This window comes from Sphaeramia orbicularis, chromosome 24, assembly GCF_902148855.1.
Source record: "Sphaeramia orbicularis chromosome 24, fSphaOr1.1, whole genome shotgun sequence".
Taxonomy (NCBI): Eukaryota; Metazoa; Chordata; class Actinopteri; order Kurtiformes; family Apogonidae; genus Sphaeramia; species Sphaeramia orbicularis.
In genome coordinates this window covers 46321374-46343424 of record NC_043979.1, presented here as the reverse complement: position 1 = coordinate 46343424, position 22051 = coordinate 46321374, and the positions used below count along the sequence as shown (strand labels likewise).

General features: G+C 35.2%; 1 protein-coding gene across 1 annotated transcript in view; it reads left to right on the top strand.

Moving 5' to 3' along the window:
- LOC115414757 (nuclear receptor coactivator 1-like) overlaps positions 1-22051 on the top strand; it is a 120359-nt gene that overhangs the window by 54585 nt on the left and 43723 nt on the right. Inside the window, 1 exon segment of the mRNA XM_030128048.1 lies at positions 14949-15054. Coding sequence (XP_029983908.1) covers positions 14966-15054 — 89 coding nt within the window. The 5' untranslated portion in view covers positions 14949-14965.

The window sequence follows — 22051 nt, the reverse complement described above, 5'->3', positions numbered from 1 at the left end:
TTCTTGTGTCATTACTGAGAAATAGGGTTGAAGATGGACCTGTGGAGTTGAATTAATGAAGAATTCCGACCCAAGCAGAGCATTTACAGTTTATGGAGACCACAGGGAAATGTTGGAAATTGAAGAATACCATTTAAAAAAGCAAAATATTACTCCTTTTAAGGGCTCATATTTAGGTAGACCCACTTTTATTAGTCTTTGGTACCTTTATTTGTGTATTTGGACTCTAATACTGCTGTGTGATAAAGAAGGAGGTGGATGTGTGAGGGAATGAATGTATGGTTGTTGATATGTGAGTGATGCATATTTTGGTTTAATTATATATTTAGTATTTTATAGTTATTATTACTATTTATTACTATTACTATTTATGAGTCCGTATCCTGATAGTCCACCTAAATTTCATTGTACATTCTGTATAATGACAATAAAATATCGTAATAGTCCATGACGTTTGAATTTGAACCCTCCAGGTGCTGCAAAACTATCTTCATATTCATTCTGGCAAAAATTGAGTGGATTTCTATAACCTGTTTTAATTCCTTCTTAATTTGTTGTGTCACAATATTTGCACAAATAAGGTCCAGACTTCAGATGAACATTTCTCCAGTACGACATAATTATTTGTCAGCAGCAGCGGTTTTAGTCCATTCTGAAAATATGTCCAAACCTAAAATGTTCAGTTGTTGTTTGAACGGGACAGAGCAGCACAGCCAACAACCTGGAGGGGGTGGGGCCTGAAGTGGCTCATGTGTATTTAAAGGGCCAGCGCTCCAAACCACTTTTCTAGTGTCATTCCTCAGAAATAGGGTTGAAGATGGACCTGTGGAGTTGAATGAATGAAGAATTCACACCCAAGCAGAGCATTTACAATTTATGGAGACCACAGGGAAATGTTGGAAAATGAAGAATTCCATTTAAAAAAAAAAAAAAAAAAAAAAGGCAGCAAAATATCACTCCTTTAAATATCATATGTAAATGCAAAACGTTCACGTGTAAAGCAGTTTTTTTTGTGCTATTTGAGTACTTTTAAATAAGTAAACAAGCTTAATACCTCTTCCATTATTTAAGATTTTCTTCAGCTTGAGAGACAGGAAGTTTAGTTTTTAATGTAGATGGAAGAGAAGGTTAGACCAATTGCACAATTTAGTTTTCGAGCACAGGACTGACCTTTTCATTAAATAAATGTACACATTAGATAGATACACATCTGTACTCTAGATTCAGACTGTTGAATTGGCTGATGTAATAAAATAAGTGAACATTTTGTAGAGACACTTAAAATACCACAGCCAGTATTTCATCAGCATTCAACCCTCTGTTTGTAGACCTATTTATGCTCATGTACACTCAGTATGTGGCTCAGAGTAATTGTTCATGCATATGTGAATTTTCACACTTCGCCGGGTGCAAATTGGGTACAGATTGAAAAAAAAAAAATCAAGTTTTTTTTTTTTTTTTTTTTTTTACAGGAGGAGACACCTGTGTCACTCTGTTGTGCAGTTTTAGAAGGAAAAGAAGCTACAGACGGAGGATGTAAATTGAAAAATGCTGCAAAACTTCATTCTGTATTCGTTTATAACAATAGTGAGCAACCATAGCATCCAGTCCAACGTGTCTTTTACTGGTGACAGGTACATGTTCTTATGTAGGACAACTGGTGTTGTGTATAGACACTGCGCTGTATGTAAATAGGACGGCCGCACAATGGAAAACATGTGCGTCCGTCCTTCACCTTCACATATTTATCCACACAATCTAACACTTCATGCTTCCTTTCATTGAGAACATTTCCTGATGAGCTTTCACAATAAAGGGACACCGCTGCTCAGCACTGACGACGCTTTTATATGTGACATTGTTATTTAATGTTTAGTATGTGAAGGTGTCCACAGTAGGTCGACGGTAGTTCAAGGTGGACACATAGTGACTATCAGGCCGATTGTTAACATTTGGTAGATTCAGCCGTGTAGTATGTGTTGTGTGTAGGTTGTTCTCAAGCAAAGACAATGTAAATTAACCCTTTTGGTGCTGGAATTAAAAAAAAAAAAAAAAAATCAATTTCGATATCAAGATTTCAAAAAGCTGTATCTTGGAGGTGATTAGAGATATAGTAAATGACAAAAATATTGGTTGTGATGGAGAAAATGTACTCATCTAATTTGCATATTGTGACATCACAGGGCGGTGGCCATATTGGATTGCATAACTTTTAGTAAAATTGAACTTTGAACATATTTCCATGGGAATTTTCTTTGTGTTTTTGGTTTTTTGTTATCTTATCCATAAAATAAACTTAAACATTAGTAGAAAGTAGTGTTGTATTTAAGACCGGCTAGACCAGGGGTGTCCAATCCTGGTCCTCGAGAGCCGGTATCCTGCACGTTTTAGATGTATCCCTCTTCAAAGACACCCGATTTAAATGATAAGCCTATCGTCAAGCTCTGCAGAAGCCTGATAATGACCGTCACGTGTGCCGGAAGAAGGAAATATCTAAAACATGCAGGATACCGGCCCTTAAATGGTGTTGGGGTTGAAGGGGCACATGTCCACCATCTATTGGTGGGAGGTGGTAACAAAATGTGGCAACTCTATCTGGAGTTACGGTCTGTTTCAGCCAGTTGTGTTGCTTATTGCCACTTTTGCACTTAAACTTAAGAAGGTGGTGAATTGTGTGCTCATTACTGCTTGAGAGATTTCTTTATTTCTTTATTAGTTTTGATGCTGCACACCACAGCAGCTACTCTTCCTGGGGGCATTAACAACATAAAAACAAAGCACCATAATTTATCAAGATGTGCACACACGCAACACAAAAACCTAAATTCAACAGCAAGCACACAATGCAAAACAATCACAATAACAGTAATAGTACCAACAACAACAACAAAAAGAATAGATAAATAAACAATAAAATAAAACCCAAAAAACAAAAACAGTGCCACAACAAACAAAACAAAAACAGACCATCTAGATGACGTGCAATAGCTAAGTTATTCTTGGGTAAATATGAAAATTCTTAACCTTTTAGAAAAACCAACTGCTTGAAATTAAAAACCGTGGCAGTGTATTCCATGCTACCATTGCCCTGTATTGCACACTTCCCAGTATTTAATGGTAAATGATGGTAAACTACAAAAGCACTCGGAGAGCGCAGACCTCCGCCAAGGCAGATCAGTGCCCCCCCGCCCCCGCCCCCCCCCTCCCCAAACACCCCCTGATTGCCACCAAAATTTAATCATTTGTTCCTTGTGCCAGTATCACCATTTCCTCAAAATTTCATCAAAATCCCTCCATAACATTTTGAGTTATCTTGCTAACATACAAACAAACAAACAAACAGACAAACCAAGATGAAAACATAATAAAAAACACAAGACGAGGAAATGCGTGGAAAAATGTTTGGAGCGTGACATCAAGTGCTTAAAAAAATAACTGAACTGCGGCTGGAGAGCGAACACATACACATCATTACATCAGAGACACACCGCAGCAACTCATCTATTGGTTTCACTATGAACGACAAGTTTTTTTTCCCAAATAAGCAGTTGACTCACCTTCTCATTCCGCCTGCAGACTCTTAAGTCCACATTGAAAACACCTCTCACCCAAACTCTACACTTTTCCCTCTTTCTTTTTTTGTGTGTGTTTATTTGCAGTGCAATTTGTGCTGAAAATAAAATAAGCTGCCGGTTGATATCCGTGTTTGTTTTGGTGCAACAACTCACCCCAGTTGGCAGCTGTTCAGCGTTAGTTTGGGTCGTCCGCTAACTGAACATCTAGCTGTTACTGACCAGTCGACAAATGTGTTGTGTAGTTGGTTTTACTAAGTAGATCTCCTTTATTATTTCAGCTTCTGTTTACGGGTGTGAAGTCAGCACAGTTAACCCCTGAGATGTTTCAGAAAGTAGTTTTGTTTTTACAGTTCTGTTGAAAAGTGCTTAAGAAGTGCAACCAAATGTGGCTCTACGACTTTCAGGTTCCACATTCAGTCCAAAGTGGATCAGACCAGTAAAATAAGAGCATAATAGTCTGTAAATAATGACAACTCCAATTTTTCCTCTTTTAGTGGAAAAAATAACATTAAAGCCAAATCAAACCGATATCTCAAATCGTTTGTGCCATCTGCCGTTAAGTTTTTAAATGGCCTGTAGGCGAGTTTGTTGGGAACAGTGCACTGTAAACTAAGATGACTTATTTATTTTATTTATTGTATTATGTGAGTTCGATTGTTTTGGTGATATGTGAGATACATACACTTCTGTTGCAAATTAAATTGCCCTTTGGGGACGTTAAAGCTGGTATTTTACATCTTACCCAGGGACAACAGTTGAAAAATAGCTTTTTTGCTAATACTGGCACAATGACAGAAATGTTCATTAATGTGTACTGTCCCTGCTAAGTAAACAAATAAATAAAATAAAAATAAATAAAGAATTTTCAATTCAATTCTGAAAATATTTACATTTACAACAGGGTTTCTGCTTGTCATTAAAAAGCATTAAAAGTCATTAAATAGATTTTGTGAAAATTAAGGCCTTAAATGGCATTAAAAAGCATTAAATTCGATGTCCAGAGGCATTAAAAAAATTAAATATACTTGATGGAAAAAAAAGCATCGTTATTCACAATTTATTTTGATTATATAAATATTTAATAATTTTGATCAGAAGTATAGTGTGATGATTGACAGACTGAACCCTTTAATTGGCTATTGTTTACTTGCTTGGAGTGTAACGTGCTGGGATCGTGCTCATGCTGTGGCGAAAGAGCGGAGGGAATATTAGCAAATGTCGAAAAAATGGGAAATTGCAACTTTCAGCAGAAGCGATTGGAGGAGGAACTATTCAGAACCTGGTTAAAGCCTGTTGATGGTAAACTGTCATAAAACTATATATAAATCTGTGTCAGCAGTTGGACATGGGCATTAAATTTTTTCAAAGTGGCATTAAAAAGGGCTATAACCTCCTAAGAGCCACTGTCCACATTTGTGGACAAGTTTCACAACTTTATAGAAAAAAACAAAAAAGAAAGAAAGAAAAGAAAAGAAAACTGTCCACCACAAAGAATATTCCATAAAAAATTTAAAAACTGCATCTGAAAAAACTGTTGCATCATGATGTTTGCAACATAGGCACTTTTTAAATAAAAAAACAAAAAAAAGCTGGTACTTTGCTGACATTTCCTGGGTCTTAGGAGGTTAAAAAGCATTACATTGCATTTGCAGATACCTGCATGCAGAAACCCTGTACAAACTATCCAAACAAAAAATTATGTAAATAAACTGAATAATCTGAAAAAACTGAAATTTCTTAAGAAAATTCTGTGCAATTTTAACAATATGAAGCCTCAGTTTATTGTTCATACATATGCATTACAGATTGGATCTACAACGGTCCAAAACATTTAGTAACAGGTAGAATATTGTTAAAATTGCACTTTAGACATTTCAGATTGTTCATATCTGTTCAGGTTATTCACATAGTTTGTTAATGTGAATATTTTCATAAATTAATGTTATTTTTTGCGCTAAAATGAAGAAAAATTTGCAGTTTTCATATTTATAGGTATGATCTAATATAATTTTTTTCACATTAAACCAAGAAGAAAATTTGGAGTCATTATTTATAGGTTGTTATTGTATTATTTTACTTGAGATCATATTGGTCTGTTTGTGGCCCCTGAACTAAAATGAGTTTGACACCCTTAACTAGGGGTGTAAGAAAATATCGGTTCTGCAATATATCACGATATTTCATTTCACAATACTGTATCGATATTAAAAAGTACTTTATCGATATTTTTAGGTATTTATTCAAATGCAGATATTGTGGAGGTTCATTGGGGGGTTTTTTGTTATATTTTATTTATTTTTATTTAACACTGTTTTATTAAACAATGTCAGTTCGTTTGTTGGGATTGCACAAAAATAATGTTATGATGTTAGTTCCGAACTAATAGAATGTGAACATTTGAACAGGATCTTAAACTGTAATGTCTGTAAAACAGAATTTAAGTTTGAACACAGGAACATTTTGTGATTTAACATTAGATCCTGTTGTGATCAAATAAAAATGTGTTTAGTATTTGTGCAGATTTCTGGTGTAATTCAGTTCTTCAAGGAAATAATAATTTTAAAAAAGAAACAGACAAAAATTGCCTTATAACAGTACCATGATATATCAGGATATATCGTATCATGATCGTAGTATTGTGATTTGTATCGTATCGCCACATTCTTGCCAATACACGGCCCTACCCTTAACTGTTACCATCTTCGGTGTCATTTTTGCAAATTCATCCCCATGTTTGACACCCCTGCTCTACAAGTTAAAATGTGCCTGATTTGTACATAATGTGGAAATCTTTGCTGTACAGTGTGTATCTGTTCCAAGTGGAGAGTGACTGTGACTACTGTTGTGTCCATGTACCGTTCATACTTCATCATCATTCATTATCTGGGCTGGTTTATTATGTGGTCTACTGCCAGTTTAATCAGTTCCAGAGCAGCGAATGACCTGAAATGGGACAAAGGTCAGCGGTAAACTACTACAAGTTAAAAAGGGTTAGGTTCCATGACACTGCAAGATCATGTCAACATCAGAATTATAAGGGAGGAGGTAATCCAAGGTAAAATAAGTCTTGAAAAAAGACAAATTCATGCAGATGTCGTGACTTTTGGTGGGAATTTACAAACCGTCAGTCTGAACAGAATGTGCCACTATATGATCTGGAGCAAGAATGGGACGAGTGTATTACTGTGATAATGGAAAGAAAAAAAGCAATGAACAGATTGAGCAGAAAAGTCATAAACAGATTGAACAGACTATTATATCTGTTAAAAGTGTTGGTTTGTCCTTCAGAGAAAATGGGAGTGTTCCAAAACTGGAGAAGGACTGGACTGATGATAGTGATGTTTGTGTTGTCATTTTTTGCATATGTTGTTGTTGTTGTTCTTCTTCTTCTTCTATCCTCTTTCTTCTTCTTCTCCTTCTTCTCCTCCTCCTCTTTCTCCTTTTCCTTTTTCTTCTCTTTTCTTCTCCTTTTTCTTCTTCTTCTCCTCCTTCTCATCTTCCTCGTGTTCTTCTCATTCTCCTCCTCTTCCTCCCTTTTTTCATCTTCTTCCTCCTTTTCTTCTTCTCTTCTTGTTATCCGTCTTTTTCTTCTCCTCCTTCTTCTTCCTTTTATCCTCCTCCTTCTTCTCCTCCCTCTTGTTCTCCTCCTTCTCCACCTTCCTCTTGTTCTTCTCCTTCTTCTCCACCTTCCTTTTTTTCTTTTTCTCGTTCTCCTTTTTTTATCTTCTTCCTCCTCTTCTCCTCCTCTTCTTGTCATCCTTTTTCTCCTCCTCCTCCTTCTTCTTCTACTTCTCCCTTTGCTCCTCCTCCTTCTGCTCCTCCTCCTCCTGCTCCTCCTCCTCCTTTTTATCTGTCTTCTTGTCCTTCTTCTCCTCCTTCTTCTTCTTCCTTCTCCTTTCTCCTTCTCCTCCTCCTCCTCCTTCTTCTCCTCCTTTCTTCTTCTCCTTTCTTCTTCTTCTCCTTGTCCTCCTCCTCCTCCTCTTCTTCTTCTTCTCCTTTCTTCTTCTTCTTCTCCTTGTCCTCCTCCTCCTTCTTCTTCTCCTTTCTTCTTCTTCTCCTTTCTTCTCCTCCTCCTCCTCCTCCTCAGTAGTAGTAGTAGTAGTCCTGTTGGTATCATTACTGGTGAAACTTAAAAAAATTGGTGACGTCAACTCACATTTGTAACAGACAGTAAAAGACCCGAAAAACTTCTTTTGACCAGAACATAGAGGCTGGAGGAACAGAAAAACTCTGCAGATCTCTGGAGATAAAAACCTACCATATTATCCCCTTGCTTTTTGAACAAGCGCGTCGTCTGTTTCTTCTAAAACTGGAAATGCGTGTTGGAATATCAACAGAAAAAACAACTTACCGACCCTGGTCAAACCTCGGGAAAACCCTGTGGATGCTGTGCAGAAACCCTCGGTCAGTCTGATAATGGTAGGGAAAAGCCTGATGTGGAGGTAATTGTCAACATTCACCAGGTGGTAGAAGGTATTGTTCGTACACATAATCACAATGGCAGGGAAACAGGAAAGCCCAGGAATATGATGATGGCTGTTGATGGCTTATGAACTTATCAGCCTCACACATGTAGCCAGGTTTCCCTCACCTCGTCCAGCTGTGGATGGATGCTCGGTGGTAGTTGGTTAAATACGGCCTCTGTATGTTATGCTTACTTCCTGTCAGTACATTATGGTGTGCTTGTGTTAATCTGTTGCCAGAAATATACTGTACATACACGATGTTTCCCAGAGTCCTAATGGGTCAAAACACGGTATTCGAAATCCCTCTGACGGGACATTTGAGAGATAATTTGACAGATTAGTGTTGCTTCATGACCTGCATTTTTACTTTTGAAAAAAAAATTTTTTTTTTTTCATCAGACAGTCAATACAGAAGAAAAGCCACTTTAAGCAGCATTTTAAAAACAACTAAAGATAAATGGTGTAACATGAGAAAAAACCCAAAACTAACTAATTATATAAGTTGAACTCAACTGTTTACTGCAGTACATAATAATCACTAGGGCTGTGTATTGGCAAGAATCTGGCGATATGATACAAATCACAATACTGGGATCACGATACGATATGTCACGATATATCATGATACTGTCTTTTGTTTGTTTCTTTTTTTAAATGATTATTTCCTAGAAGAATTGAATTACACCAGAAATCTGCACAAATACTAAACACATTTTTATTTGATCACAACAGGATCTGATGCTATATCACAAAATGTTCCTGTGTTCAAACTGAAATTATGTTTTACAGACATTACAGTTTAAGATCCTGTTCAAATGTTCATGTTCATCATAACATTATTTTTCTGCAATCCCAACAAAGGAACTAAGATTATTTAATAAAAAAGTGTTAAATAATAATAAATAAAATATAAACAAAAAAGACAAACAAAAAAACAAAAATGAACCTCCACAGTATCTGCATTTGAATAAAGACCTAAAAATATCGACACAGTATTTTTTAATATCGATATACGGTATTGTGAAATGACATATCGCGATATATTGCAGAACCGATATTTTCTTACACCCCAAATAATTACGCACCTTGTTTTTAATTTTACCTTTTATATATCCTATATTACCTGTATATATCCATTATTTGTTGTACATACATCTTCAATTTATAGTATAGAGTTGGCTTTTTGTATATTTTAGTATTTCCTTGGAGTTTTGTAAAATGTTCATATTTTTCTGTACAATTTTTTTTCGTATTTTATTATTTTATGCAGTCTTTTTGCACTATAAATTTGTTGTTCTGTTCTATTCTATTCTATTCTATTCTGTTCTATTCTTCTGGTAGATCGGTGCTTCTCCTGTGATTAAATGTAGTCACTTCACAGTAACATCTTTACATAACCAAAGTAATATGTTATTGTGTTTGTGTTGTAACTAAACCCATTACTCAGCCTGAGGAATAGTTTGACTGGACTATTGTTACACTGAGGCTGTTGTTGTGGCCAGAAAGTGGACATTGTTTTAATGGCAGCGTAAGTGGTTACTACTTTATTTTCAAAGTCAACATAAATAACTTGCCAGCGATGGGGCAATAAAACACAGTTGTTTGTGCCAAAGTGTCCACACATGCATAAACCTTGGACCTATGTTGGGATCCTGCTTTTTTTTTTTTTTTTTTGAATCCAGTCTTTTGTTTTATTTAATATAAAACAGGCAACAAAATGAACAAAAACGGCCAAAGCAATTAATGAGAGGAACAAAAATTAATAATAACTCAGCAGAATAATAAGTAATATGAACAAAATAAGCCACAAACTGAACAAAATTGAAGCAAAATAATAAAACGGGCAACAAAATGAACAAAACCAGCCAAACTAATTAATAAAATGAATAAAAATTTATAATAAATCAACCAAATAATGCATGAACAAAATAAGTCAGAAAAAGAAAAAGAATAAAATAGGCAACACTATGAACGAAAACAGACAAAATAATAAATAAAATGAATAAAAATTTATAAAACAAGGTTGTAGATACTTGGTTTATATTCAGTTAATGGTAGATTTGGCTGAAAAAGTCACTTGTTCTTCAGTTTTGATTTAGTAAATGTTGAATTTACTCTGAGCTTTAATGAACATCCACATGATCAGTGAATTAAATATGAATGAATGAATGAATGAATAAATTTATTTTGGTTTTACATCAATCATTGTACTCAGTGCATCAATTGTAATAAACATAAAAACCAAAAAAGGAATAGGCTAGAAGCAAAAGCTTATTTTTTTGTCTGTCCTTTTCAACTAATACACTGCTTACATCAACTTAAATGTGTACAGCATCGAGCCTTTACACCATAATAATAACAAATAAAGAAATAAAAAAAGTCAACGACAAAAACACATCTACCATCTCAATTCAATATTTCTGAATAATTTAAACTTAAAGTACTCTTTTTTATTTTTATTTTTTATTTTTTAAACTTCGCCAAAGGAGTAGATAACTTAAGTGCATCATAAGGTCCATTCCATAATTTCACCTCCACAATCCCCGTTCATCTGGACTTCACATCAGCCCCCACTCTAGTCCACTCACACATATCAAAATCTCTGAAATTTGAATTACTCTCTCTTAATTCCAAGAAACCACGCCTGATCTTTGCGACAATACTATTTTAAATATAGAACAATACATGATTTACACTGAAAAAAAGCAATATGCAGAGGATGATATTATAACTAATGATAATAAATCACTTAAATAGAGAGAATAATCTAAAAATAGTTCTGTAAATCCATGTTCTCAGTCACTAAAGTGCCATTGTTGAGTTTTTACCGAACCCTCCTGTATATTATTGACTGTGTGTTTGAGGAACTGGGCTCATTTGTGTTTTTATGGAGCGTTAATGTGCAGCAGTGTTGTCGTTTGTGGCCGTGGCAGACGACTCCTTGTTTAAGATCCGGATGGCGGCGGCACAAGGAGGGCTGAGGAGGACAGAGGGGTGATCTGAGGTGAAATGTAAACACAGCCAGTCAGGAAGGATTAGCGTCCTGTGAGCTGCGCGGCCTCGTAGCAGCGCCTGACGCCGTGACAATGGCGGCTTGTTTTTGTCGGTTCCTGTGGATTTAAAGTGTTTGTGTGGCCCCTTTAGTTTCGGGGGGCCTCCACAGCAGCTCCAACCAGAGGCTTTATGGTTTCTATCTACCCCTGCCGTTCATATAGACAAAACCTCAGCTACACTTGGAGCAATTTTTTTTTTTTTTATTAATTATGAATTTGTATTTTTAGTATGAATTTTCATCAGGATAAACTATGGGGGGGCTCATATTTATCTAAACTCATTTTTACTAGTCTGTGGTTCATTTGTTTGTGTATTTGGACCCTAATAGTTCATAAAGTTTGAATATGAACCCTCCAGGTGCTGCAAACCTATCTTTATATTTATTTCGGCAAAAATCGAGTGGATTTTTCAACCCGTTTCAATCCCTTCTTAATTTGTTATATTTTATTACGAGTTACGTCATGACATTTGGACATTTAAGGTCAAGACTTCCGACGAACATTTCTCAGAGCACGACATAATCTTTAATTATCAGCAGCAGAGTCTGTAGTCCATACTGAAAATACACTTCAAACAAAAAGTTAAGGATATTTCTTTTTTTGTGTCATTTTAGCCATTTGTAAATAAAACTATGTTTGGTCATTAAAAACATGTGTTTCAATTCACATACAAAAAAGTAGAATGTGCTGTGCAAGAATCCTGAAAAACTGAAAAAAAGAAAAAAGTAAAAAAAATTAAAAATATCCCTAACTTTTTGTTTGTAGTGGATGTCCAAACTTGGAGCTGATTACCTAAAATATTCAGTTGTTGGTTGAACGGGACAGAGCAGCACAGCCAATAACGTGGAGGGGGTGGGGCCTGAAGTGGCTCATGTGCATTTAAAGTGCCAGCGCTCCAAACCACCTTTCTGGTGTCATTACTCAGAAACAGGGTTGAAAATGGACCTGTGGAGTTGAATGAATGAAGAATTCAGACCCAAGCAGAGCATTTACAGTTTATGGAGACCACCGGGAAATGTTGGAAAATGAAGAATACCATTTAAAAAAAGCAAAATATCACTCCTTAAACCTAGGGGTGTCAAACTCATTTTAGTTCAGGGCCTACTTTCAGCCCACTATGATCTTGAAGTGGGCCGGACAGTGAAATAATAACAGCGGAAAAGAGTAAAATTACATCATAAACACTTTTGTCCATATAGTGTTTGTTTACTCTCTTGTTTACATGGTATTTTCCATCAGATGCTGCCGCGGTAACCATGTGATGCTTAGGCAGAGAGAGGCCGAGGGAGGCACAGAGGCATGACTCAACCACGACACTTGTCATTTCGTTGTGTTTTGTCGAATGCATGAGGATGTGAGATGAGTCCCAGTTGAGATGTGATTGTATTCTCCGTCTGAGGTGTTTGTCTTCGGGCTCATCTCCTTTCATCGGTGCTGGCATGTGTTTCTGACAGTTGCGTGTTGTGAAACATTTATGCCAAAGTCAAGCGCCTACGCTGTTGAATGTTCTTTTATGCAAGACAGGATTAAATTCCATGAATGCCACGGTTGTTTTCAGTGTTCTACTTATTTCCCCCACACAGAAAACTGATCAGGAATCAATAAGGAATTAGACTCCATATTCATTCCTTCAGTATTAATAAAAACGTATCAGTTCCCTTTTATACTTGTGTATAAAATAGTAAAATAATAAGTGCTCAAACTTTAGACATGTACAGTTACCTTATTTCTGTCCTAATTCAGTCGTTTTTATTTATATATTCTCAGTTTTACAGTGAAATTATGAAGCATGAGCCACTGTTTATAGTTCTAAAAACAGTAGCAAACCAGTGTTTTTGTTTTGTTGGTCTGTGACCTCAGAATAAAGTTCATATGAATTTGTTCTGTGTGTGTGTGTGTGTGTGTCTGTTGGCCATATGCCATACAATAAGATGTATTCATAATTATTGTGTGTCAGTGACACCTATTATGTAACTGATGTTTGTGTAAAACTAACTCCTGCTGAACAGCATCTGACATGAATATGTTTAGATCTGTCAACAAGAGGAAAGTTTTACTTGAAAGAAGATGTAGAGTTCTTATAATGAAAGTTTTTCTGGTCAGCTGTGTATATTTGGGTGTTTTTGTATGCAGTAGAATCTGTATGTTTGGGTCTTTTTTTGCAGTAAATCGTGTATATTTGGGTCTTTTCATATGCAGTAGAGTCTGTATATGTGGTCTTTTTGTATGTGTTAGATTGTGTATATTTGGGTCTTTTTATATGCAGTATTTGGGTCTTTTTTTGCAGTAGATTCTGTATATATGGGTCTTTTTTGCAGTAGATTGTGTAAATGTAGGTCTTTTTTTGCAGTAGATTCAGTTTATTTGGTTCTTTTATATGCAGTATATTGTGTATATTTGGGTGTTTTATATGCAGTAGATTGTGTACATTTGGGTCTTTTTATATGCTGTAAATTGGTCTTTTTTTGTAGTAGATTCTGTATATTTTGGTCTTTTTTTGCAGTAGATTGTGTATATGTAGGTCTTTTTTTTGCAGTAGATTCAGTATATTTGGGTCTTTTATATGCAGTAGATTGTGTATATTTGGGTCTTTTTATATGCTGTAGATTGTGTATATTTGGGTCTTTTTATATGCTGTAGATTGTGTATATTTGGGTGTTTTTATATGCAGTAGATTGTGTATATTTGGGTCTTTTTATATGCAGTAGATTTGAGTGTTTTTATATGCAGTAGATTGTGTGTATTTAGGTGTTTTTATATGCAGTAGATTGTGTATATTTGGATCTTTTTATATGCAGTAGATTGTGTATATTTGGGTCTTTACATGCAGTATTTGGGTCTTTTTTTGCAGTAGCTTCTGTATATTTGGGTCTTTTTTGCAGTAGATTGTGTATATGTAGGTGGTTTTTTTTCCAGTAGATTAAGTATATTTGGGTCTTTTATATGCAGTAGATTGTGTATATTTTGGTCTTTTTATATGCAGTAGATTGTGTATAGTTTGGTCTTTTTTATATGCAGTAGATTGTGTATAGTTTGGTCTTTTTTATATGCAGTAGATTGTGTATATTTGGGTGTTTTTATATGCAGTAGATTGTGTATACTTTGATCTTTTTTTATGCAGTAGATTGTGTATACTTGGATCTTTTTATATGCAGTAGATTGTGTATACTTGGGTGTTTTTACATGCAGTAGATTGTGTATACTTGGGTGTTTTATATGCAGTAGATTGTGCATACTTGGGTGTTTTTATATGCAGTAGATTGTGCATACTTGGATCTGTTTATATGCAGTAGATTGTGTATACTTGGGTGTTTTTATATGCAGTAGATTGTGTATACTTGGGTGTTTTTATATGCAGTAGATTGTGTATACTTGGGTGTTTTTATATGCAGTAGATTGTGTATACTTGGATCTTTTTATATGCAGTACATTGTGTATACTTGGGTCTTTTTATATGCAGTAGATTGTGTATACTTGGGTCTTTTTATATGCAGTAGATTGTGTATACTTGGATCTTTTTATATGCAGTAGATTGTGTATACTTGGGTGTTTTTATATGCAGTAGATTGTGTATACTTGGATCTTTTTATATGCAGTAGATTGTGTATACTTGGGTCTTTTTATATGCAGTAGATTGTGTATACTTGGATCTTTTTATATGCAGTAGATTGTGTATACTTGGGTCTTTTTATGTGCAGTAGATTGTGTATATTTGGGTCTTTTTATGTGCAGTAAATTCTGTATATTTGTTTTTTTTTTGTCTGCTTGTTTGTGTCAAAACTGTCTCTTACCTGTTGACACTGATGAACTGCTGTGACTTACCTTTGTGTTTACTGTGTGTTGTTCTGTGTCAGGTCGGTCGAAGCTGAAAATGAGTGCAGTAGGGGAAAGCCCCCTGGACCCTGCCACGCCAGAGTCACGCAAGAGGAAGGGCTCGCCATGCGACACATCAGGGCAAAGGTAAAACTCAGTCACGTTGTTTTGTTTTGTCAGTGACATTACATTACGAACTGGACAAACATTACACAGGCACGTAGAACCAAACAGAGCTAGAACCTGCTGAACATTGAACTGTTTTAGTGCACCGAACTGGGATTATTGGTGGAACACAAGGCAAAAGGGAAGCCATGATGCAACTGAAACTGTTATGTAAACAACAAAGTTTCACTCATTTCATTATCTCACACCCGACTCAAGCATGTCAGACATTATTAGCCATGGCAGGGCTCCAGTCTAACTTCCACTGTTTGCACTTCACTTAGATGAAAGAACCACATTATCTGTCCCAAAATTTGGCGTTAAATCATAGTCGTGTGAGAAGAACTCAAGCTGTGAAGTAGTTCTGCCAGTTCAGTTGACTGTTGTCTAATCAAAACTCTACATTTACCCACACAGAAACATACTAGTGAGTTGCTTCTTCTCACTGAAATGCTGCATTTTTCAAGGTACAGAATGTGTTTCTTTGAGGAACAGTGAAACCACTGTTTGAGTCCATGCTTTGGCCGTACTCTTTACTCATGCAGATCCTAATGTTGGTAGTTTCAACATTTTTTTTTTTCCCTTTTTTGCATACATGCTTTGTATGTTTTGACCTTTTTATATGCAGTAGAGTCTGTATATTTTGGGCTTTTTATATGCAATAGAGTTCGTATATTTGGGTCTTTTGTATGCAGTAGATTGTGTATATTTGAGTATTTTGTATGCGGTAGATTCTGTATATTTTGGTGTTTTTATATGTAGTAGAGTCTGTATATTTGGGTGTTTTTATATGCAGCAGATTGTGTATATTTGAGTGTTTTATAAACAGGAGATTGTGTATATTTGACTATTTTGTATGCAGTAGAGTCTGTATATTTTGGTGTTTTTATATGTAGTAGAGTCTGTATATTTGGGTGTTTTTATATGCAGTAGATTATTTATATTTGGGTGTTTTTATATGCAGTAGATTGTGTATATTTGGGTGTTTTTATATGCAGTAGATTGTGTATTTGGGTGTTTTTATATACAGTAGATTGTGTATAATTCGGTCTTTTCATATTCAGTAGATTCTGCATATTTGGGTCTTTTATGTGCAGTAGATTGCGTATTTTTGGGTCTTTTATGTGCAGTAGATTGTGTATATTTGGGTCTTTTATATGCAGTAGATTGCATATTTTTGGGTCTTTTATATGCAGTAGATTGCGTATTTTTGGGTCTTTTATGTGCAGTAGATTGCGTATTTTTGGGTCTTTTATGTGCAGTAGATTGTGTATTTTTGGGTCTTTTATGTGCAGTAGATTGTGTATGTTTGGGTGTTTTTATAAACAGTAGATTGTGTATATTTGGGTCTTTTTTGTATGCAGTAGATTGTGTATATTTGAGTGCTTTTATATGCAGTACATTTTGTGTATTTGGGTCTTTTTATATGCAGTAGATTTTGTATATTTGAGTGATTTGTTTGCAGTAGATTGTGTATATTAGTGTGTTTTTATATGCAGTAGTCTGTATATTTGAATCTTTTGTATGCAGTAGATTGTGTATGTTTGAGTGTTTTATATGCAGTACATTCTGTATATTTGGGTCTTTTGTATGCAGTAGATTGTGTATATTTAGGTCCTTTTGTATGCAGTACATTCTGTATATTTGAGTGTTTTTATATGCAGTACATTCTATATATTTGAGTGTTTTTATATGCAGTACATTCTGCATATTTGGGTCTTTTGTATGCAGTACTTTCTGTATATTTAAGTGTTTTTATATGCAGTAGAGTCTGTATATTTGAGTGTTTTACATGCAGTACATTCTGTATATTTGGGTCTTTTGTATGCAGCAGAGTCTGTATATTTGAGTGTTTTATGTGTAGTACATTCTGTATATTTGGGTCTTTTGTATGCAGCAGAGTCTGTATATTTAAGCCTTTAGCTCTACGCTAAGCTCTGTATACATTGTTATTGCAATATGGGTCACAATTGCCGTGTGAATGGTAATATTTGCATTAAATTGTCACTGAAAATGAAATGTTAGTGCCATTTTCAGTGAAGGATGATGTGATTTATCTGCAGTAAACAAGCAGGTTCCCTTACATCTGGAGAATATGATTTATAAGCCCAAGCATCTCTGTAGCACTGCAACGCTTCATTTATAATCATATATTCTTGCACATTTTACCTCCAACAACAACAACAAAAAAAAAGCAGCTCCTGCGATTTGGATCGTGCACTTATACACGCATATTGGAATTTAATTGTTTGGCTGTAAATCAGAGGAAGAGCAGGGGTGGGTTTTGGCAGAATGTGGGTGGGAAAAATGCTTAAAAAAAAAAAAAAAAAAGCTACTGACATATACAGTCAGAGACAGGCCTGCTAAATGTCAAACACACCAGTGCAACCAATGAAAATGTTTAGTCGCACTTGACAGATTTTTGGTCTCATGTGCAAATAACTTTATCCCCTTAAGTGATGACATATTATTAAATAAAGCTGTGTTATTTGAGAAATTACACTGCATGTAAAGTTTGTAAAGATTTATGGAAGGAATCAATGAATCTTTGTGGAGCTAAATGTGGACCGGTGGTACTTGGGGCGCTTCTAGCCGTCATTTGGCCTCTTAAACGGCCACTTAGCCGCTCTGTAGAGCACAAGACAAGTTGTTAGATGAGTGACAACAGTGTGAAGTGGAGTCGAATTAGTGCACCAGTGGTTCAGCTGGGTGTCACTTTTATATCAGCCACTTGGAGTTTAGGGTGAGGTCAGTGCTGTCTTATAGGCTACTTTTTAAACACACGGCAAAAAAAGCACATTTCAACAACATAGAGTTTTGTTTCTGGGAGAATAGAATAGAAGAGAATATACTGTTGCTGGAATAATGAAAATCAGTTTAGCAGCTCTGTTTCTTGTTTAAAAATATTTCAAGTGAAAAGAGACTGTATAAAATATACAGTCACGGAAAAAATTCTTAGACCATCAAAAGTCATCAAAAACAATGATTATGATATGATTATAACTCCTGTGTGTATCATGTGACTAAAACAGACAGAAAAGAGAACATGGAATGCCTAAAAGCACTGTTTTTGTCAGTACAGTGCCATAGATATTGATGGAAGAACTGAAGTGATTTTGGTTATTATCAAGAAAACATGGAAAAAGGATATTAGCATTAGCTATAATCTTGCATATTGGCACATAAATATGTTTATTAATATGCACTGCCCCTTTAAAAAAAAAAACAACTTCAAAATTATTTAGAGATACATCTATATATTGTCTAGACATTGTATCAGCTGATATTTGTTGATATCGGTAAAATCGGTGTGTATGATGTCATTTCACTAACAGCAGTGACACGTATTTATCTGTTGTACTAAATGTATGGTTTTTTCATAGATGTACAGTAGCGGCAAAAAAAATTATTAGACCATCAAAAGTCATCAAAAACAATGGTGATGGAATCCAGTACTAATTCCTGTGTGTGTCATGTGACTAAAACCGACAGAAAAGAAAACATGGAATGTCTAAAAGCACTGTTTTTGTCAGTACAATGACATAGATACTGATGGAAGAACTGAAGTGATTTTGGTTATTATCAAGAAAACATGTTAAATGGATAGATATCAGCTCTGAAATTAAACTACTAAGAGCTATTTTTGTTGTTATCATTATATTTGTCCAAACAAATGGACCTTTAGTTGGACCAGGCATTAAAATGAACAAGAAATTGAAGAAAACAAGGGTGGTGTTATGATTTTTATCGTGACTATTGTTAGTACTTTTCAGTATATATTTTCAGGATAAAATATTTACTGAAAAGTATTGACAATATACCAAAAAAATAATAAGAAATACTAAGATATACAAAAAGCTAACTCTACTACAAATAAAAACAAATATATACAACATATAAGGATATATACAGGCACTATGGGTTATGTACAGGGTAAAATAAGTTTATAAGTTTATAAGTTTAATAAGTCTTATGTAGTATAGAGTAGAACTGTTTAAGATCATACTTGCAAAATATAAACTAAATGCCGTAGTGGGAATAAATTCTCAATTTGAGAGGATAATGTGTAGTAACAGTAAGAATATTATGTCATAAAACTTCTTAACTAAGAGGAAATATTTAGGCTTTAGAAAAGTGAAATAAGTGGTAAAACACCAATTCTGATTCTTATTAAGCTACAAAAAGTTCAAAACTTGCTTGTCTATTCATCTATTCCGTGTTTTTTAAGTGAATAGGTTACATTTAGACTGTAAACTGGAAAAAAAACAAAACAAAACATCAAGCATTCATTTTAAGAAACATCTTCATCTTACTAAGATATCTTGGCTAATATTGTCCTAGATTGTATGCTAAAAGACTTCGCACGATTTTTGAGTCTGCTTTCAAATGGAGTTTTATCCAAATTTAACCTTCCCTCCATAATTTGCCATCGTTTATTAAAATACAGTCGTCTGAATTTTGCATTTTCAGTGAAAATCAGGTGTTTCCCATTATCATATCAAAACACAGGAAACTGAAATATGAAATTAGAGGACGACCCCCCCCCCCCCCCCCAAACTGACTTCCAAAGGAATTTTTCTCTACACTTCAACATTAAGAGATTTTTGTTTTACCATTTATTGTAATATTATCCTCTGCATTTTGCGTTTTTCAACGAAAATCATGTATTTTCCTATACAGATTTCCTTCTCTTATTTGTCAGACAGATGGGAAAAAAGAGACAAATAAGAGAAGGAAATCTGTATAAGTTCTAGTAGACAGTATGAACTTAATCAGACATGTATTTTCCCATATTTAATTGACCGATCAGGTAAATGTTCATTAAAGATCAGAGTAAATTCAAAGTACATCCATAACTGAACCTTAAAATAACCATCTCCAATCAATGTCATGTATTAAACTCCATAGCTTTTACTGGTGAGCTTTTTGTAGAAGATGACGGTGTTTCCACGGTAACTATGGAGCCTCTGGATGTCCAAATGGGTCATATCTGATGAGCATGAAAAGATGAATAACTGTATTTTACACCAATTATTCACATGTATTGATTGGATTAATGGATAAGAAGTTATTACATGTTTTACATTAGTAGATGGTTCGGTTGCTGCCGGCTGTTTAGGTCTTTGATGATGGTTTAATATACAAAAAATAAGCGAAAATTAATGCAGCTTTTTGACTAATAATAATAATATGACAATGACACGATGACGAACCAATTACTGACACGTATTGATAGGATTAGTGGATCGACAGGTATTAAACAGTTTAGATCAGTAGATAGTTTTGGTTGCCAGCAGCTGTTTACATCTTTTAGGGTTAACCTCTAACAAGCTAAAACAAGACTTTGCTTCAGGAGTATAATTATTTTTTAAGAGAAACACAACTTGACAACTTGTAAATTTAAGGTGTGTGCTTTTGAGGCCTTTTATTGTCTTCCAGTTGTGAATTTCTTTACCTGATACAAGACAATTTGATCTTATTTGAGCCCATGTTTTTGCACCATGTGTGTGTTTTTGTGTGTTTTAATGACGACTAAATGACAGCACGAGTAAACCCTCTAGCTCTGTAGAGATGCTGCTGTTTTTAACCCTTTCATGCATGAATTGTGAGAACCTTCGTCAAGATTTTTTTCTTCAGTGTTTTTATTCCTCCTTTGGCATGGAAAAAAACAATGCGATCGAGTTTTTTTTTCTCTATGGAGTTACAAAAATATCCATGCATTTAATTTTTGAAGTAAAGAAACGTGTTTAAAACCCAATATTAGAAAGTGACATGAAAACAATGAAATAAAAACATTTTTAATGCTGCTAATCTGATGTCTTCTCACCTTTTAACATATTCTAATGCTAGTAATTACTCACTTCATGGAGATAATATGCAAAAAAAACCTTCTTGTCTAACAAATAACAATTGATTTACACTTGAACATGTTAGTGCAGATCAGGTTTATCAGGAACAGCAAAGTTACAGTAATGGGATGAATGTCAGTGTATGGGATGATGCATAAGTGTCCACAGTGTCGGCTGATATGGAACTAAAACAACAAAACCCATGAATATACAAGACAACAGCTGGAGAAGAACTGTCCACTGGAGTGACCACTACGCATGAAAGGGTTAAGGTCAAGGTTTGCAGCTGTAGGTTGGGGCTAGAACTTAAAGAAAGGCGTGTTGCGGTTAAGGAATGAATGTAGTCAGTGTAACGTGTGTCGGACTAAAAGGCCCGATAGCTGATGTAAGCTGATGTAAGAACCCTGCTAGCATACAGCGGCTACACACAGAAACTGACCTGCGCATTCACACGGCGCCCTCCCCCCCTCCCCTTCCCTCCCCTTCCCTCCCCTTCCCTCCCCTCACCCCTCCCTCCCTCTTCCCCTCACTCCCTCCTCACCATTCCCTCCTTCTCGGTCACCACGCCTCTGTGTTCTGGCTGGCCAGTGCTCTGACCTACTTTTGCTGTTGTCGTCTCACACATACACACACTTTTTTTTTTTTTTTTCCTCATGTTTACCACATACCTTGCTGTTACTTGTCGGCCTGAAAGTATGTTATATGGACAAAAGTATGTGGACACGTTGAACTCAGGTGTTTCTTTTCTAACAAGGGTCTGGGATACAAAACAATAATGACAAATGTCAGAATATAGTTTTGTATTGGGATAAATATCATTGCATTGGTTAGTTTGGTTATGAATTGTTTTATATTTGCTTCCAAAGTTTCTCAGAGGTGATTCTGATTTAATTTCTCTCAACAGCGACTTTTTTTTTTTAATCCATGACTATGATTTTAAATATTCTACCTCTAAATTTCTAATATATTTTTCATACTAGGACTAAATAATAATAATTTTCTACCACAACTAACCATCTACTTGGGAAGAAAAATCTCCCATTAAACTTTAGGGAAATACTGATGTTTGTAAAGTATATGGACATAAATATTGGGACACATCATGTCTACAGCTGTAAGATGTCCTCTTC